The sequence below is a fragment of the Coregonus lavaretus genome, assembly GCF_964263955.1.
Source record: "Coregonus lavaretus genome assembly, chromosome: 19".
Classification (NCBI taxonomy): Eukaryota; Metazoa; Chordata; class Actinopteri; order Salmoniformes; family Salmonidae; genus Coregonus; species Coregonus lavaretus.
In genome coordinates this window covers 9,972,569-9,998,886 of record NC_140006.1, presented here as the reverse complement: position 1 = coordinate 9,998,886, position 26,318 = coordinate 9,972,569, and the positions used below count along the sequence as shown (strand labels likewise).

Sequence of the window (26,318 nt, the reverse complement as noted above, 5' to 3'; positions counted from 1 at the left end):
AAAAAACATATGGGGGATTGGAAGTGATGCAGACAATTACATTGATGGAAGTTACAATCTATCTGCAATATCAAAGCTGATCTACCCCCTAAAATATAAAAAATATGCAATGGCATAGGACTGTAGTGAAAGTGTGTACTAAGTTCTGAAGTTTGAAATGTATTATTCAAGAACTGACACTTACATCTGTTTGTTATAGTTCAATTACACACCACTGTGCTTCTAGCATGTTACTGTACGTTAGGCGATTGTGTAAAACTGTACTTATTGCCCTCTGCTCCAGCCTTCAACCTAATGTGTGTTTGTGTATACGGTCAGGGCAATAATTATTGGCACCCTTGATAAAGATGAGCAAAAAAGCCTGTATAAAATAAATACAAATACTGAGCTCTATTGTATGCTAAAAAAATATATATATTATTTTATACTCTTTCAGAGAAAGAGATTAAGTAATAAAAAAAAATCTCAAAGATTGGTCAAATTTATTGCCACCTGTTTTCAATACTCCAGCATCCTCCCCTTGCGAGGATAATAACACGGGGTCTTTTTATAAAATGTTTTATGAGTTGGAGAACACAGTGGGAGGGAGCTTGGGCCATTCCTCCATACAGAATCTTCCCAGATCCTTAATATCCTTTGTTTGCTCTTATGGACTGTCCTCTTCAATTCAAACTACAGGTTTTCAATGGGGTTCATGTCCAGAGACTGAGATGGCCATTGCAAAATGTGGATTTTGTGGTCAATTAACAATTTCTTTGTGGATTTTGATTAGTGCTTGGGGTTATTGTCTTGCTGGAAGATCCACTTGCGGCCAAGTGTCAGCCTCCTGGCAGAGGCAACCTGGTACTTGGTCAAGTTGCTGATGCCGTTGACCTATTTTGCTTCCACAAATGGACAGGTATTGTCCTTTCCATGGTAGCAAGATCTCACCTATTTTTGCTAACTTTCTATTAAAATGTATTGTAGTGAAAGCATTTATTTCTTTTGGAATATGAATACCGAGTATGTCCAAATCAGCGTACAATGACACCTTTGTTTTTAAACCCTGGATTTCTAGCCCCTTGATATTATTGTTGGATCTGATTTCAATAGCTAACATTTCGATGGCCATAATAAATAGATATGCTGATAGTGGACAACCTTGTTTTACTCCTCGACAGTTTAATACTTTCTGAGAAGTAGCCATTATTTACTATTTTACACCTAGGGTTACTACACATAACTTTAACCCATTGTATAAGAGATTCTCCAAAATTGAAATATTCCAGGCATTTATATATAAATTCCAGTCGTACTTTATCAAAAGCATTTTCAAAGTCAGCTATGAATACCAGGCCTGTTTTCCCAGATTTTTCATAGTGTTCTATTGTTTCCAGTGCTTGTCTTATATTATCTCCAATGTATCTTCCATGTAAAAAAAACCTGTCTGATTAGGATGAATAATATCCGACAATACCTTTATAATTCTATGCACTATGCATTTTGCTAGAATTTTTGCATCACAACACTGAAGTGTAAGGGGCCTCTGAGTACATCAAAAAAGGTTTGGTATACATCAACTGTTATGCCATTCAGCTCTGGAGATTTCCCAGACTTGAAGGCTTTAATTGCATTAGTATGCCATTGCATATTATTTGATATTATGATTTCGCTGTATTATGAAGGACATCACAGATCACACAAGTTCAGTCTGAAGTGTCAAAGAGGCTTTTATTTAGATACCACAGCAGTGATCACACTTTCAATAAGCTCTATTCATTTCTCTTAGTCACTTAAAACAAGGTTTAGAAAAGCTACATACCGGAACCACTATTTAATTTCATATCAACAGAAAAGGATGACTATATATTACAATAACATTTTAAAAGAATAAAAGATAAATAAATACATCTATTTATTAGTTTGGCCTTTTAATTTAAAATGAGAAACTGTACACAAAGAACAAAGCCTAAAACTCAAGCCTGCATTTTGATAAGTCAAACAAGTTATTAATGGAGTGTCTAGTGACAAAGTGCAAAATACAGAAACTGAAAGTAACAAACGCAAAACACCCTTAATACGGGTTTATCAATTGTGTTGTAGAACAATGCCATGCTTTTTCTAAGATATTGTGCATAAGCTACTCCCTTTTGAAATGGGCAGAGACTGCCATTTTGGTAGCAACCAGTAACATTGCAGATTAAAATAAAGGTATACTACAGTGAGTGTTGCTTAACTGTACGCTGAAGCTGGCCAAGCCAAAAAGTAGATCTGTAATTCCCTTCCATGTCGATATTAAAACAAGTATTTTATTTTTTCCATTTGCAGGCAAGCCATAGCAAGAGACACCATAACAACTGCCTGAAGACAGCATTTTGCACCAAACACTGATTCAACATTAAAAACGTACAAGCAAATGTACACATTTTTGTCTCCAATATTTACAAAGCCTAAAGCAGAAATGCGGTGGGCAGTAACAGTAACGTTAGACATCTCCCACAGTAGTGCTATAGTAGTAGTATTGACAACAGCTAAGCAACCGATAGCTAATTGATCGATCAATGCAACAGATTCAACTCCGCAAGGAGCACCTGATTTACTGAACCACACACTGACATATTGTCAGCATTTTAGATCACAACATCCATTTCTTGGTTTCTTCTCAAATAATAGCAGCATAGTAACACATGCTGTAACAAAAACACTGACAGTGCAAACGAATGAGGAATGTACATTTGTTCTTGAAAGATCTCACAGATAACTTAAACTTTTGACCTGAAATGGAGAGGACCCACATGGGTTTCTGTATTGATTAAGCTTTCCTAGTGGAGACTGGATAACTCAAGGCACCATATCAAACAATGCACTATAGCAAAACATCTCTCTCCTTATTGAAAACATAATGGAGTAGATGCAAGTGTAGGGAGTCTGCTGTGTCATTTGTAAATGAAAATGTTGAAGAGTCATTGGGATGAGTGGAGGAATGGAGTGACAGAGCAAAGGGAAGGGTCAGTTGGTGCACTTTTTCCACTTTCCCCATTTTACACACACACACACATACACACACACACACACACACACACACACAACTAGAGGATGTGAGAGTTGCTCACAGAAGCAGCGATGTTGAGGGGAGCTGAGCATGATATGAAATCAAACCGAAATACAGCTAAAAGATACTCACAGACAGCCACACAACCAAATGTACAGAGGGATAAACTGTCCTGTTTGTTGAAAGTGGTAAAAGAGTGTGAGGAAAAGGGTGTGTCCAGGTTGTGTATTAAGGGTTATGCATGTCTACTGTGTGTTTTAGGGGTTGTGTTGAGTGAGTATGTGCCTGTTAGGTGTTGTGTGTCCAGAGTGTGACGGTACGGTCAGCGGAGGAGGAGAGGAAGGACAGGTCGTGTGTGTGCCACCTGCACTGGATCACCTTGTCACCGTGCTCCCCTACCAGAGTCAGGGGCAATGGCTTCGTTAAGTCACCTACAGAGACAAACACACATTTCAATATATTGTGAGTGCAAAGGGCCCAAATACACATGCTTGGACTTGTGAGTCCAATTCATTGATTGCAGCTTAAACAAATAAATACTTAATTAGCTTCTTTGTGCTTTGGTAAGACTACTAACGCGCATTTACACAACTAACAGTTACACAGTTGAACAACACACCCGTCATTAGAGACCATTTAGTGACTAGCGGAAGATCTCAATTGCATACTCCTCGCGCCCTCTTTGTCTCCTTCTCACAACCCATTGGATGAGAACGCCAGCGGTCCCTCCCCTCTGTCCTTCTCCTCCAATGGGTTTTGAGATGGAAACGAGGAGTGAGGACGCGAAGAGTATGCAATTGAGATCTTCCCTATATGTCTTACTTACCTTGCAGGTTGCTGATCATGACCTTGGTGTCGTAGGAACCAGTGAGCAGGTAGTGTGCCTCGGGGGAGAACCTAACGGAGCGCACGTCGCTGGAGTGGGGCCGGTACGTCTGCACCACGCGTCCTCCTCTGATGTCATAGAGCATACAGCTGCTGTCCTCCTGTCCCGTCGCTAGGAGACGACCGCTAGGGTCCACCGCTACCGAGGCAACAGGACTGCCTGAGAGGGAGAGAGAGAGAGAAAGAGTTAGAAAGGAGAGAGACCAACAAGTAGGTCCCATAAATGTGTGTCTGTTTGTTTGTGTGTGTGTGTGGAAGCAATACCAACCTGATCCATGGAAGGCAGTGCCCACCACTCTAACACAAGTGGGTATTCTCAGGTCCCAGAACCTCACAGTCTTGTCCTGAGAGCCTGACGCTATCATCCACCCTCCCCACGTATAGAGAGACAGAACATGACCTGAGGATAAACACACAGACCATCAGTCTCACATCACTCTCACGTGGAAGCCTTTATTTTCCATACAGGAATGACGATGATAAACTAAGTAGTACACGAGTGTGTGTGAATGAGTCCTGCGAAGCAAATGAGTGTTTGTGTGCGTGTGTGTACCTGTGTGTCCACTGAGAGCGTGTAAGCCCTGTCCTCTCTGACAGTCAGTGGTGTAGATGTTACAGTCACCGGCCCCAGCGCTGATCAGAATGGCCCCTCCACTCTCTGGTCCCTCCATGAACGCCAGGTCTCTGATGGTCCCATCATGCATACTGAACTCAAGGTCTGGACCTGAGAGAGAGACAGAGATAGCGAAGAGATAGAGGGTGGGGGGTGTGAGACTCAAACTTAAACGGAAAGAGTGTGTGTACCGAACTGAAATCAAGAGAACTGTAACTTTCATTGTCAGGTGTATATTGAGTAAATTCCTATTTAATTCAGTCATTTCAGGAGATCAATTACATTTTTAAGGATTTAAACAACCCGTGTTTAGAGTGGATTTAAATGTAATAGATTCCCAACGTTTGAATCGAACTGATTTCTAATGGAATTGAAACTCCGTATTGAGTTTACCTGTGGCATTGCAGGTCTCGGCACTGAAGGGCAAGACTTTGACATATTTGTCATTGGAGCCGGTGGCTAGTAGCTTTCCACAGTGACTCCAGGCCACACAGTAGATAGAACCTTTATGGTGTTTATTCCTCTTAAAACGAACCTCCGGCTGCTTGGTCATACCTGACACCCCACTGAGGGAAGGAAAAGGGGTGAGAGAGCGAGCGCGAGAGCAGAGAGATAAAGCTTAGTCTCATTACAGCAGAATACCTCGCAAAGGAATTGAACAGTAGATATCAACAATTTCAGGAATGATTAGTTATTAGGCTCTGTGTGTGTGTTACCTGGTGTCCAGCGGCGCGTCTGGGTAGGCACACACGCGTAGTGTCTTAGAGTTGGAACCGACAGCGTATAGCGCCCCCGTGGGGTGGAAGGCAACAGCGCGCACCGCCTGAGTGTCCTCCAGGGTGTTCACAGCTACAAATAGGGCCTTGGGCTTGTCCTCCTGCAACACACACACACAAAACAAACATTCGGGATGAGAATGAAGATATCCCACTAGCCCCAGGGAGCTACTTGTTAGCCCGTCAGCAGAGTTAAGAAGAAACACTTCTTACAATGTCTCTCATACACACAGAACTGCCCGCACACATACAGGGGCAATGGGTTTAACATAATTACCAGTATAATCTGAGTTGATCTTCTATGTCTTACGCTATCCATTATTCTGAAATAGAGCCAACAGCTCATGCCAACATGGAATACCCTTTATCGCTGCTGCTCGAACTCGAATCTGATGGATTCAATCTCCACTCATCACATTGCATAATCCAGGATTACTGTGCATGACCTCAGTGGGTACACTGAACTGATACTCATTGCCTCTCACTCCTAAAGAGTTCTACTAAGCCTACAGTGGGAGGTTAGACAGACTCTGTGTGTGTGTGTGTGTGTGTGTGTGTGTGTGTGTGTGTGTGTGTGTGTGTGTGAGAGAGAGAGAGAGAGAGGAGAGGGGGATAGGAACCTACCTCCTTACTTCGGGTTAGGGCTCCTGGTGAGTGGTCTAATCCGGAAGGCTGTCCAGCTACTTTCTGAGGACTAGACCACACACAGATACAACACATTAGTACATTACTCTGTGTATGTCCACAAAGACAAAAACATAAACAAATCTGCAATACAGACATATTTGTTTGTATCACACGCACTCACACACCCCTCACACGCACCCCTAGCTCACCTCTGGGAGACTACGGGGGATTCGTTCAGTGGGGGTACCCCCCGACCCGCTGTGGTGCATTGTGGGGTGCTGCTGACCAACCCTCCTCCATGGGGCTGGCCCTGCTTGGGGGTCAGGGTCACGGCGGGGTCAGGGGTCAAGCCTACGGGGTCACCGATGTTGTTGTTCTCGGGAGAGGGGCCCGTGCCATTACACTGCTGGGCCAGAGACTGGACATCCTCCCCTAGACTCTCCATCCCCACGTTCAACTCCTCTAGCTTCTGAATAGACCTGGGTAGAAAGAACACACAGGTTAATACACACACAGACAGACAGACAGGACAGAGAGACAGACAGACACGCCTCTGCCAGGCATTCGCCATGTCTCTTTAATAGTGTCAGTCATTTAAATATGACCGATGTCTGCTCTGCATAATTAGATTGTGACAGTCGGAGTCTGGCTCTGCTCCAGAGACATACAGAGCAGGTACCACAGGAGCAGCTGGTGCTCAGGGCATTAATGACAGTTCATAAAGAACAGAGAGGAGCAGCAGTGTTAATTTAAAGTGTGTGTGTGGGAGTAGGCAACCTTTTTATGCTTACATTAGAAATGTGCTATTTTTCATGGTTTTTCTTTTTTTTTTTTATGTTTTACTGAAAGATCCATGATTTGGTGCACATGAGGTGTGTATAATGATAAATGATGGGGTGTATAGTGGAGCTGAGTGTGGTACCCCAGATGGTTGGGTTGGGGGAGAGACAATGATGGGTCCCTTGTGGCTTCCTCCACCCCCACCCCCACGCCCAACCCAACCCCCAGGCACATGCTGCTCCATCTGGGGTACCACACTCAGCTCCACCATACATCATTACACACACCTCATATGCACCAAACCATAGACGCCCACCCGCAACACCACCACTATGAGCACCTCCCCCCCAACACACACACAAACCAACCTCCCCTTTCAGACCCTGTTACTGAAAAAGTAACGTGTGTCTCTCTAAGCATTAGTCAGCAGTTGTCATCTTGTCCAACAGGACACTCCAACTGTCCCATCTAGGCTTTGAACCATCCAGGCTGAGGCTAGATACTATAGTCGAGATGTCATCATAGGGTCAGGCCATGCTCTCTAGTGATGGGCATTCCAAATATTTTCTGTGAGCTGGATCTTTTAGTAGTTCATTTTTTAAAATGAAAAACCATGAAAAATAGCACATTTCTAATGTAAGCATAAAAAGGTTGCCTACTATTATGTCAGATTGTATATGTGAGTTCAAATACATTTTACCTGACGAAATTACATCTCTTGCAAAACAAAAGGACCATTTTTTTTTTTAACACACCGCAAACATTTTGCATGGACCAGAATGAGGCTCTCACCTCTACCTACTGTTCCTGCAGTGAGGAATAACCATCTTCAGACATGTTTTTATAACTTATCTACAGATCATCGTTGTTTGGAACTCAAAAAGCAGTAATAGCAGTAGGTAAATCAGGGAGCCAAATGAACGTCTCTTTCACAGATGCGATTCGGTTCCAGACGTTCACCAAAAAGATCTGTTCAAAAAGAGCCGTTTGTACGCGAACGACCCATCACTAATGCTCTCCCTTCTAGACTGCTATGTGCATCAGAAGGCCAAATCTCTTTTGATCTCTCCCCCCCCCCCCTCCCTGCATTATTTATAAGGTTTTATAATGACATCCTTAGTGGACCTTTCTTTGTCCTTTCCGATTTGTGATTTTAACTAGATTCAAAATGTTCCCATATTTTTTTATCATACTGAACCAACACTGTCCTGAATTTTTTGGATTTAACGTGTCTTTCCATTGCATCGTGTTAGGTCGAAGCCATGGGCTGTACAGGGAGGGGTATGTGTGTTCTAAATCGGCCAGGTTTGATTTAAACAATATGTTTAGCAACAACCCTTATTCCAAACCATTATTCCATCCATCACATGAAGTAACAACTAACTACATTACATAATGTAACATCTGACAGAACGTGGTCTGCCACAGATAGACCAGTCCAAGAGGAGAGTCATTACAAGGTTTAAGACAAAACGGCAACTCATCAAACCACAGAAAAGCAAGGCAACCTCACGTTTGTCATATTGGTTTCAGACTTTGTGCTGTGCAGTGATGGGTGAACAACTGCCCTATTGAGGAACTCAAGTCCTGTGCTGTGTGTGTCAGTGTGTTTACACGTGGGCGTACAGGCCAGTGTCCACATTACAATCTCTAACCTGTTGAGGAACGTCTCAGTGAGGCTGTGCTGCGTGGCGTCTGTCCCGGGGACTGGCTGGTCAGTGTGTTGCACGCCTCCCTCCAGCAGCATCTGCTGGTAGAGTTGTCTCTGCTGCTGCTTCTGCTCCAGGTGCTGCTGTACTCTCAGACGCTGGCGGTAAAACTCCTCATACTTCTCTGTGGAGTCACGCAGCTGAGGTAAAACACACACACAGTGAACATTACGTCATACATACAACCTGTTTTCGCTTTGTCATTATGGGGTATTGTGTGTAGATTGATGAGGACAAAACATGTATTTAATCCCATTTTAGAATAAGGCTGTACCGTAACAAAATGTGGAAAACGTCAAGGGGTCTGAATACTTTCCGAATGCAGTGTAAATACACCGACATGCACTGCTGGTAAAATCCTTCCAACCTCTCAGTAGTCACACACACCATATTCAAATAAACCAAATTCATAATTGTTTGAAGTACAGCCAACTTCATACATAGTGCCATTCACATTCAAAGCCAGCTTTGTCCCCACACCCCTTCCCTCTGTAATTTCAGGGAGAGAGGAAAAAGACTGAGTGTCAAAGGTCTGAGGACAGACAACTTCCCCTACTGTGGCCTCTGCAGGTCCATCTGATAGGCATGAACTTCCACACCGACCAGGGGCCAGGCGGGCAGCATGCCAAAGACGAGAGAGAGAGGGCTGGAAGAAATAAGCTGTTCATGACATGCATTGCCATCCCGCACCCTCGTTGACACAGGGACCACAACCAGTGTGAAATCCAATAACCTCACACACACACACACACACACACACACACACACACACAACACACAGTGTGGCAGAGGGAGCCATAAACCAGGGTCTCATCTGAAGGTGAAATCACACAGTCTAATTTCCAATTCTGCTCCTGGTCTGTTGATCGGTCTCCAAGGTGACAGGCATGGCAGAGCAGGGCTGTTAATTCACACAGTCTGACTAACGGCTAGACAGGACAGCAGTGGCAGGGTAGAGCAGAGTAGAGAGCAGTCTGATCTCCTCTAAGGCAAGGCTAGAGTTGAAGTGGAGTCAGGGGACTAGAGTCCTTTGGGCTGTACTGTGAGAGGACAAGAGACAGAGAGAGAAAGAGAGCGAGCGAGAGAAAGAGAGCAGGTGACAGGTCTCTTGGCTGTAACTCAGGCCCTGTACGCCCCAGACGAGTCTCACACACACACCAGACACACATTCATCTCTAAGTCCGCCCTATATTTAGACTGAGGGAGAAGGCCACCATCTTTGAAAGTAATCCTCTCCACAGGCCACAATCCCAATCATCACACATCAGACTCCAGGGTTTATATAAACTGGGTAAAAATTGTTGCCACCTCATGCACTTATTTTCTAGAAATCTGTATCTTTTGCAAGACAGACCTGGTTACATCTCATCTTCCTCTCCTCCATCAGGTATTTTACCTCATTCCTCTCTGCAGAGCCTGGTGACGGGGCGTCCTCTCCAGGGGCGGAGGCGGGGCGCAGGGTGCCTGAACTCATCATTTTATCCACGGGCGTGTCAGTCCTGGAGCTAGGAACAAGAACCAGAGAGACTACATTAACTACTACTCTAATGCACTACCAGACTAGCCTGAGTCCCACATATGTCTGTGTTGTCTTGCCAACACCAATCACAGCAATGGAGTTAGCAAGACATCAAATCAAATCCTAGTTTACTCATCACGTGCACAGCAGGTGTAAACGGTACAGTGAAATGCAAGTGCAGAGAGAGGGTTGCAGGGTACAAACAGATCTAGGGCTCAATCTAATACAGTACCAGACAACTCAGATATTCCCTACTGTCACACAGCTACTCCCTACTGTCACAGTGTTCGCATAAGTGGATGTTGTTGAGCAGTAGAAAACGTCAAGATAATCACTGAGCTTCTCCTTCAACAGTAGTCTCCAGTGTTTTTCTACCCCGCAGGCTAATCAACAGTCTACTTCAGTGGCTAGGCTAAATCAAACAGGTTCAATCATGTAATTACTTGGCCTACTTAGCCAATGTTTGGGGATTATTCTAGAGGGGAAAATGACTAGGTAGAGTGCATCATCCTGGTGGGTACTACACATTAATGGTAGAGGAGTTAAATTCCCCACTTACAATGTAAAACACATTCTAGACCTTGATGTTGAAAAGCGCTACCTGAATCCAACCCATCCTGCTCTCACCTCTCAGGCGACTCCTCAAAGATGCTGTGGCAGTCGGAGCTCTCCAGCATCAGACTCCTGCTCAAACTCTGGCCCCCTGTGTGGTAGTTAGCGAAGGAATGAGACATGGGGGACACCCCCTTCCCCCCCGCCGTGTCCCCCCCCGGGCCCCTCTTCTCCTGGCCAGACAGCCCGTACGACAGCCCGTCCAGGGCCGGGTTCAGGGAGCGGGACATGTAGGTGTCGGCGGACTGGGGACGGCGGAGAGGCGAGGAGGGGTAGGGGGACAGCTTGCTGATGAGCGGGGTGAGGAGGTCTGCGTAGCCGGCCTTGGCGGGCTTGACCAGGCGGTCCACGTGGATCTGGAGCAGCTTCTGCTCGAAGGCGCAGGAGAAGACACTGTGGGACAGGTTCTGCATCCAGGAGAGTAAAGAAAGGTCCAGGTCATCACAGCCGTTCCCACACAGCATGTCCACCCCCAGGAGCACCTCGCCCTCCGTGATCTCCTCGCCTGTCGCCTTGCTCTGGAGACAGAGGTAGTCAATCCGTCAAACTATCAGCCAATCAATATATCAATCAAGCACTCATGCATTGAATGAATCAATTATTCATTCATTCATTCATTTAATCAAGCAAGCAATGAAATCATAACATCATATTAAACTAAAACAGTAATATCAAGTGATGGATAGAATCTTATAGGTACTTTGTAAGTACCTGGCAGAACTCGACACAGCACTCGTACAGAACTCCTTTAATGAGGAGCTGGAAGAGGCGGTTCCCTGAGGCTCTGAACCCCGCTTCGCTCAGCTTCCTGTCTGCAGGGATGAACTCTGCCACCATGGTGCACGCCTCCTCAAAACACTGCACCCGCGCCGTGCTGGGGTTCCAGTCCTGGAGGGGAAACACTATACTGTTTAGTCATTTAGCTAAAACCCAAAACATGATGACACCTTTAAAATGTCTCAGTGTTATCTCATAGCGATCCATTTTGAGATAGTTGGAAAACTGCCACATTGATATACATCAGATACAGCATTATGAGATAATAAGTGCTATCTCAAAATGTAATAAAGTGCTCATACATGCTTATAATAATTTAATAATGGCTTTTGATACCTGCTTTCAGTAAACTGTTACCAAACCTTCTTCAAAGTAAGTATTAGAATCAATCACTGTGCTAGAATAACAGAGTACGATTCAAAAGGTCAGATGCTATATAATAATAATCATAATAATATATATTATTATAATATGATATATTATGCCATACATATACAAATGTGTCATGCCTTGAACTCAGCGTGGTTGGTGAGACGAGGCAGGGTGAGGAGCAGACATAGCTTGCTGTAGTCATCCTTAGAGGGACAGAACTCCTCCAGAGCATGAAGACACTTCACCGCCTCCTGCATGGTGAACTCCAACTGAGGGAGAGAGGGATGAAGGGAGGAGAGAGAGAGGTAGAGGGCAGAGGGAGAAAGAAAGAGAGAGTGGATTTTGGCCCACATCAGATTCACTCATTTTACGCTCACATGTAGCAGGACTTTGATTCAGTCTAGAAGGTTTGCAATAAAAAAAAAAAAAAAGGGCTTTGATCATATTTATTCATTTCTAGAGGCAATGTAACACTATCATCCCCAGTCCCTCCCCTCTAGACTCAACATTCCCGCAGAGACAGAGAGAGGGGGGATGAAAAATGATGTTTTGAACATCTAAACCCAGAATGTCTGTAGATCTTGTAGAAGAGCAGCTACCTGTTATCGCTCTCTGAGGCTTAGATTCTAAATATCAGGGTAGAAGGGCTTAGATCTCTATCATGTCCAAGGAGAAACCTCAGAAAGAAGAAAATGTCAGTGTTTCTTTGACCTGCTTCGAATAAATGTGTAAAAGAGATTTCACGAGATCTAACTTAGACCTAACACAATAAACACGTAGAAACGTGTTAAATCAGACTCACATGTCACACACAGTTCCACACTAACTCATGAAGAGCTGGGCTGACAATCTGACACACTTATACACACAGACACAGCTGGCTTGAGGAGCCCAGACTAATCCAGTCAGGCTACACAAGCTGGATTCAGATCTATACTGTCTGTGACTAAGCTAATATAGGACGATGGGTAGAGAAAGCTCAATGAATGTGTGTGGGCTAGGAGAAAATGAGGCAGAGTGACAGAAATAGAAAAGAGGTAGATGGAAAAAGAATTGATTCGTTGCTATTTTGTTTGCTCATTCAGAAGGAGACAGAGGAAAGGAGCCAGAAACAAAGACAGGGAGATGGAATATGTAAAGGCAGAAAGACACTAGAACAACGTGGAGAAGTGCGAGAGCGAACCTATTCTTTGCTTGTTGACTCACATGTTGTGGCTCGTCCTCAGCAGACATGGCATTGTTCACACACAGGGCCTCCAGAAACTTCTGCTTCAGGACGATGTAACGGAACCTATGACAAGACAACACAGCTCGACACAACAATAAAATATAGCCCCAGAGCTGGGTTGTCTCATCCTACAGTATCTATGTGTCAGTAAAGTAATTCAAACCCAGTATCTGCCTGAACATTCTAGCCTGGGTGTCAGTTTGCTAACGTGTTGTTGTTTGACAAGGCAATAATAGCACTGCTAACTGCAGAAATTGTCAGGTATAGTCAGACTACGTACATTCATTTCTGACCACAGAATTAGTGTTGTATCAATGCCTCACCTTTTCCTGTCAAACGTGTCCATGCACTCCAACGGCTGAATGAACTGGAGAACCTCGTCCCACTGCCCATCCAGCACCAGTTGTCTGGACAGAGATAAACAATACACAAACAAGTTAGTTATAGGGCCGGGTCGATACCAGTATCGCAATATTTTTTCCATGCCAAAAATGAAAACATGAAGCAGGCCAAACTCTTTGGTCCTTTAAAAAACTGCTGTATGTACAATATTGGGTACTATAGCTTGGAAAATAAATACATGTGACTCTGGATGACAACATTATGGCTGTTTTCCTAAAGAAGTTAAATCGGCTTCGTGTTTTGTTTCCTTGCCACGATACTAACGAGTATCGCGATAATGGTAATTGTCCCTGCCCCTAGTAGTTCATAAATCTGATGTAAAATGCTAAATAAAGTGTATGATCTTTGTGACACATTATGCGGCACCTATTACGTGCTCTGAGCCTATTCACACTAGCCAGATAATTTCAGTAAAAACAAAACAGAATAAAAATAAACTAAACATGTCAACAAAGGGTTCTCTAGTGGGGCCCTCTGTGTGAAAGTTGATGAAAATGCTTTGGAAAGCTGAACAGCAACAATCTCGTCTAATTAGTCTGTCAACTGTTGTATCGCAGCACACACTTATGGAGGTGTCCTGATATGCTATGGGTGAGCCAGACCTTTGTCATTCCAAACCTAGCCATGTAGTAAGACCCAAACAGTAATGTCAGGGTCATATTCAGTAGGGCACACCGTAGCAAAACATTTTGCAACTGAAAATGAAAAGTTCCTTATTGGATAAGTCCAGGTAGTCCCTCCCTGTTTTAATCTTCTTTTTTTGTTGTTGGTGCCTAATGAATACGACCCAGGTGTACCTGAGGAAGAGCATATCGTCAGAGTATAGTCCGTTGATGACTCCGCTCTCTTTCTCCAGGGCCAGCATGCTGATGTGAAGCTTCCTGGAGTTGAGGAAGTCCAGGATCACCTTGATGATCTCCACCTCCTTCACATTGATGATCTCTTCTGCTGTCATGGCGATGACGGGCTGACACACACACAACAAAACTCATGGTGAGTATACAAACTGAGGCTCTCTTGTTGATCGTAGGCAGCCTAGTATCTGTCTGGTTAACTAAACATAGCAGGCGTAAAATAAATGCCTGAGCGGGTCCCTGCATCCGGTTTTCAGAGGAAAAGGAAGCTAGGTTGAACATACTGTATCCATGAAAACCGGATATTTTTATCTGACCCTGTTGAGGTTGCTGTCTGGTAAACAATCAATTCCTAATGTAACACAATGTCACTTTATTGCCACACTGTGTTCAACCAATTATTTTTTTGTTCCAGATATTTACTTGGCCAACAACTGTTACAACTGACCTTGCTTTTGAATTTCAAGAAGTCTAGTCGAATTTATTTCAATTCCTACCTACAAACAAGCACAGGAAATCTAGGACCTTCTCTGTGCACCTACTTAATGTGGACAAAATGAGGAAAGCCTCAATTGCACCTAATGGAATCAAGCCCCAACTCTCTGGCTACTGTGATTAGCAGAAGGTCAGTGTCAGTACAAAGTCTGCAGCAGAGAGTAAATCCAATCACCCACACAGCTGTGTTATTAATTATGCAGTAACAGACAGTAACACATTATGGACTAGGATTGCATTAATGAATTGGGGGGTGCCACCGGAATGCTGACTAAGGATTTCGATAGCTAGTTAGCCTATGTCAATAGTCCTGCTATCTTGGTGTTGCACTGCAACCTGCATTGTTGACAAGGTGTCCAAGCAAGTGGTTGCTCAAAACATACTGATACATGCTACATCCTTTGACTTTTAAATTGATTTAGTTTAGGAATACACTTACGTGCAGTCAACAAATAATATTGCTAGATATCTGACAATGAACTGTACAGGCCATTCAGAAGAGAAAAAGAACAACCAAGCTGCATGCAGATCATGCCAGATGCACTGCTGGTGACAATGACAGCAGCAGTGGCAACAATTTAGCAGCAAGGAAACTATGCGTATCTCCTAAACATAAAGGATGAGCTAAGTATTACTTGTCGGGAAGGGTTCCAATAAACATCTATTTACAATATATAACTAGCTAGCTAGTTAGCTAGCCATGTAGCTAGGCACTGCAGCTATGGGTGGGGTTCAAACACAAATTAGCTAGCTAACTGCTAGATAAGTAGCTACAGTAGCTAGCTACTTCACACCAATCTGTTCTTGTCCAATGTTATAAAATAAACGACAACACAAGCTATGTGTCAGAAATATTAGCAAGCTAACTAGCTAGCTAGCAGCCAATGTTAGCTGGTAGCTACATACCACCAAGAGTACTGTTGTCAGGAACGCACACCCAAAACCGCTAACAGATTTAGATCATGACAAGCAGCCAGCCAACAAGAGAATGGCTAACCAGGGTGCATTCATTACGCCGATTCTATTGCAAAACGTTTTGCAACAGAAACCGTTTACTCCAAACGCTCTTCAACGTCATGTAAAAGCTGTTGGGTTCATAAATGGAAGTTGTAGCTAGCTAGTTAATTTAAATGTTATTGTTCCACGATTTGCATTCCAATCTGAATTGTCTGCGAAGTGTTTGGCACGAACTGCACATCTATTAATGATCGATTCTTCCATGCTCTAAAGTGAAGTGAAGTCAGCGGGATTCCAACTTTTTCCAGACGCTTATTTCTTTTGAAGAGAGACACCACTGAACTACAACTTCCGTTTAAGAACAAAACAGAACTCAACAGCGTTTGGAGTAAACGTTTTGCAACAGAATTGGCGTAATGAATACACCCCAGGCCAATCGCTAGAAGTGAATCATCCGCAAGCAGCACAGGCGGGATGGGTGGGGAGCGAGGCTTCCCACGCATAACTAACAAACACGCTCCCAAATGCGATTTAAAGCGCACCTTGGTCTAAAAATACATGGGCTGAAAACACGCTCCTAAATTTGTTTCTATGTTGTTGAAAAAGCGTAGCTGTCACGGCGATCCTGCTTCGATGAATTTCTCCTTCCTTTCTCTGTTATCTTCTCGGTTCTGCTGCTGCTACCCAGCCCCTTCGGTTGTCAAGCGCACCGCTTCGTCTACCAATCAGATCCCAGCATTTTCACAAGGGCGCTCCCAAGCATCTCTTGTCTAGCAAGTCAAAACCACACAGCTTTTGGCTACGAATCAACATTCCTGGCTACTACTATCCATCGAGCATGCGCATCAAGTATAAGCGGTGTCGTCAAAGTCCAATTATGCCACTTTCAATGAGATAATAACTTGTAAGGGTGTGTCACTTCCAAGACAATATTTGATGGTGGATGGATAGGACTAATGCCTCGATCACACCGACAGTGTAATGCATTTTGGTACACCCGAAGTACATTCATTTCCAATGGAGCGCTGCGTTTGCCTTGCAGCATTGCGTTGCAGAGGCAATTGTAGTGCGTTCTGTGTGGTGCATACGTTGGATTTATCGATGTATGTGTCAAACTGTATGTGTAGACAGCTTGAAGCTTTGATCACACCGACAGCATTTTTGCGCAAAATGTTATGCAGCATCATCTGGATATGTGTGCAACAAAAGTTAAACATTCACCTTCTGCTACCATTTCTGTCAAGCCGTCTATGCATACAGTTTGAAGCATACATTCGAACGTATGCACCACACAGAACGCACTGCAACTGCCTCTGCAACGCAATGCTGCAAAGCAAACTCAGCTTTCATTGGAAATTAATGTACTTCTAGTGTACCTAAATGCAATGACCGAGGCATAATCCTCATGCCTTCACTGCCCAGACTAGATGGTGTGTTCCATTTGCTTGTAGGCTAATAGCAGAATCACAGTGGAAAGTTCAAAAGTGATTAAATGCTTGAAGAACATGGCCCCCTGAAACGGCTTTAAAAGGATTAAGACAGACAGTGATAAGAAGTAAATCTGGTTGGTAGACTATTATTCTTAACCGATAGCTTTCAGGTTGCTCTTGAATGCAAGAGAGGAAGACTAGTGCATTACTTCTCAATCATTAGGTGACACCTAGTGGTATTAACAAAGGTGTATTCAAAGGACTATACTTTTTATGAGAAATGATGTAACAAAATGACAAATGGTTTATCTTGATATTTTACCACTGGTATGTTCTCCCTGTATGTAAGCCTATGCCTCTTCCATGAGGTTTTGACCTTTATGGCACAGAACCTGCGTTTGTTTCCCCTGTGGCCTCGGGTTGCAGGTTCAAGACCCACTTGTTCTGTAATGAAGTAACTGGATATTGTGCTGTAGGAAATGTGAACATTTAGCACAACAAAGAATCCAAATCTGAGCTAGCCCAAAATGAGATTCAAGTGGATAACCCGGCTTCAAAAACATCAATCACAAGTGTTGATGAACATTTGCATTTTAATATTGTTCAAAGGAATATATAAAAATAACAAATACATGAACATATTGACAGGGTTAAAATAAAACTAATTTGGATGGGGGAAAATACAGAATGGCATCTCACACATATCTGATTATCCACTACAATAGAGTATGCAGTGGAAACAGTTTGCAGTTAGTTTTCTCTCCGTTTCCTGTCCGTCACTCATCCAAAACATATTGTACCCTCTCATGGTTTACATTTCCTTTTGCAACAGATATGCTGCTCATATGAAACCTCAATATGGTAAATGGTTTACAAAAAATACTTTATACGACAAAATATATGTACAGCGTAAACACTGCTTTGCTCCAAAATAAAATTAAAATAAATGTCAGTTTCCTTTCATAGGTTAGAACAATGTAACATGTTGAAGCATAATGTAACAGAAGTTTTGAAAGTCCTGAAGAAATATGTTTCATGTTTTTGTGATCTGTATTTTACTTTATTTACGTAAGTACGCAGTTAATTTAACTACAAATACGGCAATCTACGGTGGGAAAGCGTCATGAAATTCTATTCATGAATTACTCTCTACTGAATATGTACACATGCATATTGTGGACAACTTTAAGTGTAATCGGAATTCAACAGTAAAGATACTATCCACAATAAAGTAAAATGCTTCAGAATATCTGAGGTCCAAACATATATGCCAACAAGGATTTTTATAAGATATTTTTTCAGAATTGCACAGGCTCATGACACAATGTGTAACTTGCTTCTATTCTAAAGCTTGACATATTCCTGCCAGTGACATTGAAAAGTGATTACACACTTGCATTTTTGAAACTATAGAAGGCCCCATATATATTACGTTTATATACGTCCATATTAAATGATAAATGCTAGTTTCACTCATTCATTTTGAATGGAATAGCCATTATATACAAACTCAATTAACTTATACAGTATATATTGTCTTAAAGTACGTTACGCACCTCTGTTGATGAAACTTTAAAAGCCTTTAAAGCCCCAGTGCAGTCAAAAATGTAATTTTCCTGTGTTTTATATATATTTCCACACTATGAGGTTGGAATAATACTGTGAAATTGTGAAAATGATGGTAATGCCCTTCTAGTGTAAGAGCTGTTTGAAAAGACCGTCCTGAAATTTCAGCCTGTTTTGTTGAGAGGGAGTTTTGGCCTTCCATGGTGACATCACCATGCAGTAAATTAGTTACTAGACCAATAAGAAAGAGCTCCAAACCTCTCTGTCAATAACAGCTAATTTTGTTTTCCCCTCCTCACTCAAACCCCTCACAGACTGTCCTAGCAACATTATTGCTTGAGAAATTGCTCATTGCTAATAAGCTATTTTTGTTAATTTTTGACCATTTTAATTGAAAACAATCACAATATGGTACTTAATTGTTACCCAGAAATTATTTGATTTTGAGATAAAAACATCTGCATTGGACCTTTAAAAGACTTCCAAAGCCTTATCAAAAACATAAATAAATTAACAGTCAGTTGCTGACATTCCTGTGAAGTAGATGATCCTTAATCAATGATTTTACCATCTAGTTCTTATCGGAAGTTACGACAACCTACTTCTGAGCTATTCTCCTCACTCAATCTTGGGACTTTAACTATTGACACATTATGTAAACCCAACTCCTCAGTCTCATCTTTCAGCCACAAAGAAAAGCAAGCCTCACACACAGCCAAACTATCAACAAGCTCTCATATATACGTATCATCCTGTACTCACAAAAACATGACCTAATCACTGCGCTTTCACAAAACAAGCATAAGGCCACACCTGATGAACATAGGGAACTCAAACTCGGTCTATTTCGAAAGGAATGACATTCAGTGCTTTAGAGGTCCGATTCAGTAAGGCTTTCATCAGCCCCCTTTTTTTGTGGGCACACAAGAACAGGGGCACCCACGCATGCTGACGAACAGAAACACGTGTGCACCATTAGAATGACTCTGGGTCCCACACACACACACACACACACACACACACACACACACACACAGTCTTGCATAACAACAACAATGTCCCTTGAGGCTTGTGTTGATGTTTTTCCCCCTACATTCCAGTTGTGCATAAAGTCAACAGTGTCCTGTTTAGAATTAAACCACCTACCACATATTCATCCAATTAAACTGTACATCAGATATCAGATACAGATGAATGCCAAGTGTAAGTGTTCGTTAAATATCTTAATGGGAAAGAAGGACTCTTTAGCACCGTTCATACCAAACCAGACCCTGCAATATCCCAGGTAATTTGGCCGTTCCTGGGTCAGATAACCGGCAAAGCCTCCCCTCAGTCCTCAACTATAACCCAGGACACCAAGCAACAATATCCTGGGTTTGGTATGAAAGGGGTTGTTGCTGTGACTACTTGAGACTACCCAGTTTCTTGGGCGTGCCCTGTTTCTTGGTCTGCCACAGGTGGGGGGCGATGGTGATGGCGTCTACACTAGCCGACATTGTCTTGGCAGGGATGTGGCTGAACTGCTTCCTGTCTGAGTTATATTTGTACAGGCCCTCGATCATCTTGGCCGTGATGCTCTTGGGCCCGATGCCCGCCAGCTTGGTGATTTCCTCCGTCTCAGGGCAGTAGGTGTACACCGAGCGGAACTGGCAACCTGTGTCTCGGAACATCACCAGGAAGTTGTTGGCCTCCGACCTCTCCATTTCCTGAAAGAGATAGTGGAGGAGAAGAAAGGAACAAACATGAGGTAAAAGAGTAAAGTAAAATGAAAGAGATAGAAACATAGTGTGTACAGCAAATTGCCTACATCTATTATCTTATTCTTCTGTCCTTCGTTGACCTTGCCCGCAAGGCAGCAGTGGGCCAGGGCGTTCTGGATGATATGCTTGTTGGACTTGGCACTGGGCTCCTTGTACAGCTTTGGCCCTGAGGGAAGAAGCGAATACCAGCATAAGTAATGCAGTGACAAACCAACAGAAACTCACAACCCAGCCTGTTCTACACATGGACTACATAGCTCCGGTATGCTGCAATAGTTTGGTCTTCTTTTGAAAGCAGAATACCGTGATTGTAGTGGAGCGGTCCGTACCTGTGTACTCTTGGTTGGAGGGAGTGGAGGAGGTTGTGGACTCGTTCTCCCAGTCCTTCTCTCCGTTACGAGACGGGCAGGACGACAGATTGCCCTCCGCAGAGTCTGGCCTAGCAGAGTCTGGCCTAGCAGAGTCTGGCCTAGCAGAGTCAGGCCTGGGGATGCACACACACACACACACACACATATACAGTACGAGTGACACATACAAATACACATGTACGGACACACACACAATAACAGATACACATTCACAAAAAACACAGACATATCCATATACACCACGTATACACAGACACAGAGACACACAGAGAAACAGGGTCAGACACAGACACAGTTCTCCCAGGCAGCCTTCCCTGTTCTCTCATATTACATCATCCACAGTGATCACTGTGTGTCTGGGATCAGATCAGAGGCATGTGCAGTGGAGCAAAGCAAAGCGATAGTACAGTCCAATCATTATGGCTGCTAGGATATGGAGAAGAGACACTGCAGTATGCAACAGGCTTTGGCAACTGTACAGTGACAAGACAGAATACCACTGCAGCAGCCACACTCATGTCCCAGGCCCAGGCTCATTCATGTCCTAATTGGGGTTAGCATTAGTGTGTACCCTAGCTTGAAGTCTCTGCATACAAAACAAAAGACCTGTGATCCATGTGATGTGATTCTGGACATCAGCTAGAGCCAGCATGGCTGTGGAAGTTACCGTGCCTGGGACGGGAGAGCGCCTGTCTGCTGCAGCTTGGATGGCTCTGGCACTGGGTCTAGTCTAGAGGTAACAACCACAGACAGCAGCTTAACGTAGAGCAGCTAGCATGGAGCAGCTAGCATGGAGCAGCTAGCATGGAGCAGCTAGCATGGAGCAGCCTCGGAGCAGAGAAAGGGCAGAGTCGGTGAGGCAGGAGTGGAGGCAGGAGGCTGGGTATGTATGAAATGAGGCAGAAGCAGCTGTCCCAGCTAACAAGGAACGTAACTGAGACATTTGTAACATTCCCCTTAAGTCTTCCAGAGGTACTGAATGTCATAGCCCGTTTGGGACATTATAGGCACATTCATAACGTTTCTAATAAGTATTATAGAGGTTATAAATATCAGGTCGCTATACAGACATCATGGGAACATTTAAAACGTTCCTTGGTAGTCCATAAAAGGTTCTGAATATCATGTTATTTTGGAGATATCGTAGGAATATTTCATAATGTCACATTTAGAGCTATGGTTTGTCTTCATATAACGTTAAAATCAGAATGATAGAAATACATTTTGGAACATCGTCTGTAAGTTTCACAATAACGTTATCATGACTTATGTGGGGACTCAAATAACTTTGTGGTCACGTCCGTCCTGGAACGTAATTTTGTTAGCTGGAGTGGTACTGAGCAGAATGTTTCTTCTGTTTTAAAGGAGGTAATTGGCCAACATTTAACTGATACAGCATGAATGTGAAATAACACATCCAGTTCATACTCAGTATGAATGTTGGTGTACTGTATGTGGCTTGCTCAAACATTATTCATAAATACAGTACCAGTCAAAGGTTTGGACACACCTACTCATTCAAGGGTTTTTCCTTTATCTTTACTATTTTTTACATTGTAGAATAATAGTGAAGATATCAAAACTATGAAATAACACATATGGAATCATGTATTAACCAAAAAAGTGTTAAACAAATCTAAATATATTTTAGATTTGAGATTCTTCCAAGTAGGCTCCCTTTGCCTTGATAACAGCTTTGCACACTCTTGGCATTCACTCAACCAGCTTCACCTGAAATGCTTTCCAACAGTCTTGAAGGAGTTCACACATACAGTGGGGGAAAAAAGTATTTAGTCAGCCACCAATTGTGCAAGTTCTCCCACTTAAAAAGATGAGAGAGGCCTGTAATTTTCATCATAGGTACACGTCAACTATGACAGACAAAATGAGAAAAAAAAATCTAGAAAATCACATTGTAGGATTTTTAATGAATTTATTGGCATATGATGGTGGAAAATAAGTATTTGGTCAATAACAAAAGTTTCTCAATACTTTGTTATATACCCTTTGTTGGCAATGACACAGGTCAAACGTTTTCTGTAAGTCTTCACAAGGTTTTCACACACTGTTGCTGGTATTTTGGCCCATTCCTCCATGCAGATCTCCTCTAGAGCAGTGATGTTTTGGGGCTGTCACTGGGCAACACAGACTTTCAACTCCCTCCAAAGATTTTCTATGGGGTTGAGATCTGGAGACTGGCTAGGCCACTCCAGGACCTTGAAATGCTTCTTACGAAGCCACTCCTTCGTTGCCCGGGCGGTGTGTTTGGGATCATTGTCATGCTGAAAGACCCAGCCACGTTTCATCTTCAATGCCCTGGCTGATGGAAGGAGGGTTTCACTCAAAATCTCACGATACATGGCCCCATTCATTCTTTCCTTTACACGGATCAGTCGTCCTGGTCCCTTTGCAGAAAAACAGCCCCAAAGCATGATGTTTCCACCCCCATGCTTCACAGTAGGTATGTCCTCCAAACACGACGAGTTGAGTTTTTACCAAAAAGTTATATTTTGGTTTCATCTGAGCATATGACATTCTCCCAATCCTCTTCTGGATCATCCAAATGCACTCTAGCAAACTTCAGACGGGCCTGGACATGTACTGGCTTAAGCAAGGGGACACGTCTGGCACTACAGGATTTGAGTCCCTGGCGTCGTAGTGTGTTACTGATGGTAGGCTTTGTTACTTTGGTCCCAGCTCTCTGCAGGTCATTCACTAGGTCCCCCCGTGTGGTTCTGGGATTTTTGCTCACCGTTCTTGTGATCATTTTGACCCCACGGGGTGAGATCTTGCGTTTGAGCCCCAGATCGAGGGAGATTATCAGTGGTCTTGTATGTCTTCCATTTCCTAATAATTGCTCCCACAGTTGATTTCTTCAAACCAAGCTGCTTACCTATTGCAGATTCAGTCTTCCCAGCCTGGTGCAGGTCTACAATTTTGTTTCTGGTGTCCTTTGACAGCTCTTTGGTCTTGGCCATAGTGGAGTTTGGAGTGTGACTGTTTGAGGTTGTGGACAGGTGTCTTTTATACTGATAACAAGTTCAAACAGGTGCCATTAATACAGGTAACGAGTGGAGGACAGAGGAGCCTCTTAAAGAAGAAGTTACAGGTCTGTGAGAGCCAGAAATCTTGCTTGTTTGTAGGTGACCAAATACTTATTTCCACCATAATTTGCAAATAAATTCATTAAAAATCCTACAATGTGATTTTCTGTTAAAAAAAAATCTCAATTTGTCTGTCATAGTTGACGTGTACCTATGATGAAAATTACAGGCCTCTCTCCTCTTTTTAAGTGAGAGAACTTGCACAATTGGTGGCTGACTAAATACTTTTTTCCCCCACTGTATATTGAGGTCGGGTGATTGTGGAGGCCAGGTTATCTGATGCAGCACTCCATCACTGTCCTTCTTGGTCAAATAGCCCTTACACAGCCTGGAGATGTGTTGGGTGATTTTCCTGTTGAAAAACAAATGATAGTCCCACTAAGCGCAAACCAAATGGGATGGCGTATCGCTGCAGAATGCTGTGATAGCCATGCTGGTTAAGTGTGCCTTTGAATTCTAAATACATCACCGACAGTGTCACCGGCAAAGCACCTCCACACCTCCTCTTCCATGCTTCATGGTGGGAACCACACATGCGCAGATCATCCGTTTACCTACTCTGCGTCTCACAAAGACACGGCATTTTGGAACCAAAACTCTCAAAAATCATCAGACCAAAGGACAGATTTCCACCGGTCTAATGTCCATTGCTCGTGTTTCTTTGCCCAAGCAAGTCTCTTCTTATTATTGGTGTCCTTTAGTAGTGGTTTCTTTGCAGCAATTCGACCATGAAGTCCTGATTCACGCATTCTCCTATGAAGAGTCAATGTTGAGATGTATCTGTTACTTGAACTCTGTGAAGCATTTATTTGGGCTGCAATTTCTGGCTGGTAACTCTAATGAACTTATCCTCTGCAGCAGAGGTAACTCTGGGTCTTCCTTTCCTGTGGCGGTCCTCATGAGAGCCAGTTTCATCATAACACTTGATGTTTTTTGCGACTGCACTTGAAGAAACTTCTTGAAGTTATCCAGATTGACTGACATTCATGTCTTAAAGTAATGATGGACTGTCGTTTCTCTTTGCTTATTTGAGCTGTTCTTGCCATAATATGGACTTGGTCTTTTACCAAATAGGGTTATCTTCTATATACCAACCCTACCTTGTCACAACACAACTGATTGGCTCAAATGCATTAAGAAGGAAAGAAATTCCACAAATTAACTTTTAACAAGGCACACCTGTTAATTGAAATGCATTCCAGGTGACTACCTCATTAAGCTGGTTGAGAGAATTCCAAGAGTGTGCAAAGCTGTCATCAAGGCAAATGGTGGCTACTTTGAAGAATCTCAAATATAAAATATATTTTGATTTGTTTAACACTTTTTTGGTTACTATATGATTCCATATATGTTATTTCATAGTTTTGATGTCTTCACTATTATTCTACAATGTCGAAAATAGTAAAAATAAAGAAAAACCCTGGAATGAGTAGGTGTGTCCAAACTTTTGACTGGTACTTTATATGTGAGTGTGAACATGGGTTATTTAGATAGATTCTGTTAGGTATGGCTACATGGAATTTTTCTCAAAGATATTACCTCAAGTAAAAGCGGATTAATTGATCAATCTGGACTGTGATGCACTGAGATGAAAGTCTAGATGAAAGTCTAGATGAAAGTCTAGAAGAAAGTCTAGATGAAAGTCTAGGCCCTAGGCTGGTCTAGGGAGGGACCTTACTAACCTTCCCTTTCTCTCTTTGGGAGAGCTTAAAAAGAAAGAGATATGGCCTCTCACAGTGCCTAGTTTACTGCTTCTGGGAGGTCCGTGCAAAACAGAGGGAAAAAACAGAGAGCGAGGAGGGAGAGAGAAGATCAAGAGAGGGAAAAAACATTTTGGTTGCATTACCTAGACAAGTCATAAGACACATTAATGTCCTCTTGTAGAAGTATTCATGCTTTTGATGCTCTGTAAGGTATTTTTTGTCTCGTCGCCAGCCTGGGTGCCAGTCTGTTTGTGCTTTAGTCAACTCTTTTGACTTTGCCATGCTAAAGGAGTTGGCTAAACTGTATGGTCTTTTTACAGTTTTTCTCAATCGCGTACAAGCATTTTTTTGGAACAATGTTGTCGATTTTCAAAACAGAGTCCACAAGACACAGAACTCTGTGGCCTTTTGAAAAACATTAAATGGGTTTTCAAAACATAGTTATCTTCTCAAAACATAGCTACATTCATCAAAACTATATTATACCGTCAAAATTGCAAATACATTCAACAATAGAACACGACTGCCTGCAAAAAGATTAACACAACCATACGTATCTCTTGAGTCCAAGCAGAAAAAATGCCTTTTAAAAGTCCAAGTAGATCAATACACCACTGGGCAAAAACAGGCTGAATCAACATTGGTTCCACGTAATTTCAACAAAAACATTAGATGTAATAACGTTGAATCAACGTGGAAAACTGATTGGATTTGCAAAAAGTAATCAAAGGAAGGGAATTTTGTCCT

General features: G+C 42.9%; 2 protein-coding genes across 2 annotated transcripts in view; both read right to left on the bottom strand.

The window, feature by feature from the left end:
• Window positions 1–1,696: 1,696 nt before the first annotated feature.
• wdr47a (WD repeat domain 47a) lies at window positions 1,697–16,251 on the bottom strand. The gene is made up of 17 exons (XM_084182847.1): window positions 16,180–16,251; window positions 14,129–14,298; window positions 13,253–13,336; window positions 12,908–12,992; window positions 11,839–11,970; window positions 11,264–11,440; window positions 10,568–11,070; window positions 9,818–9,926; window positions 8,368–8,561; window positions 6,142–6,411; window positions 5,930–5,999; window positions 5,246–5,406; window positions 4,923–5,095; window positions 4,470–4,640; window positions 4,185–4,316; window positions 3,858–4,076; window positions 1,697–3,462 (listed from the first exon to the last, which is right to left on the bottom strand). Exons 2-17 carry the CDS (start codon window positions 14,284–14,286, stop codon window positions 3,320–3,322), a joined length of 2,781 nt encoding a protein of 926 aa, XP_084038973.1. The 5' UTR covers window positions 14,287–14,298; window positions 16,180–16,251; the 3' UTR covers window positions 1,697–3,319.
• A 1,399-nt stretch (window positions 16,252–17,650) lies between these two features.
• camsap2b (calmodulin regulated spectrin-associated protein family, member 2b) overlaps window positions 17,651–26,318 on the bottom strand; it is a gene marked incomplete at its 5' end in the record, with an annotated part of 60,806 nt that continues 52,138 nt past the window's right edge. Inside the window, 3 exons of the mRNA XM_084183193.1 lie at window positions 17,651–20,339; window positions 20,441–20,559; window positions 20,723–20,877. Coding sequence (XP_084039319.1) covers window positions 20,037–20,339; window positions 20,441–20,559; window positions 20,723–20,877 — 577 coding nt within the window. The 3' untranslated portion in view covers window positions 17,651–20,036. The remainder of the gene's footprint in view (window positions 20,340–20,440; window positions 20,560–20,722; window positions 20,878–26,318) is intronic.

Coding starts and splice junctions, on each gene's coding strand:
- wdr47a (XM_084182847.1), bottom strand. CDS start 14,286: ATGACAGCAGAAGAGATCATCAATGTGAAGGAGGTGGAGATCATCAAG. Junction 11,071..11,263: donor GCTGTGTCGAGTTCTGCCAG/GTACTTACAAAG, acceptor CTCTGTCTCCAG/AGCAAGGCGACAGGCGAGGA. Junction 6,000..6,141: donor TCCCCCGTAGTCTCCCAGAG/GTGAGCTAGGGG, acceptor TGTGTGGTCTAG/TCCTCAGAAAGTAGCTGGAC.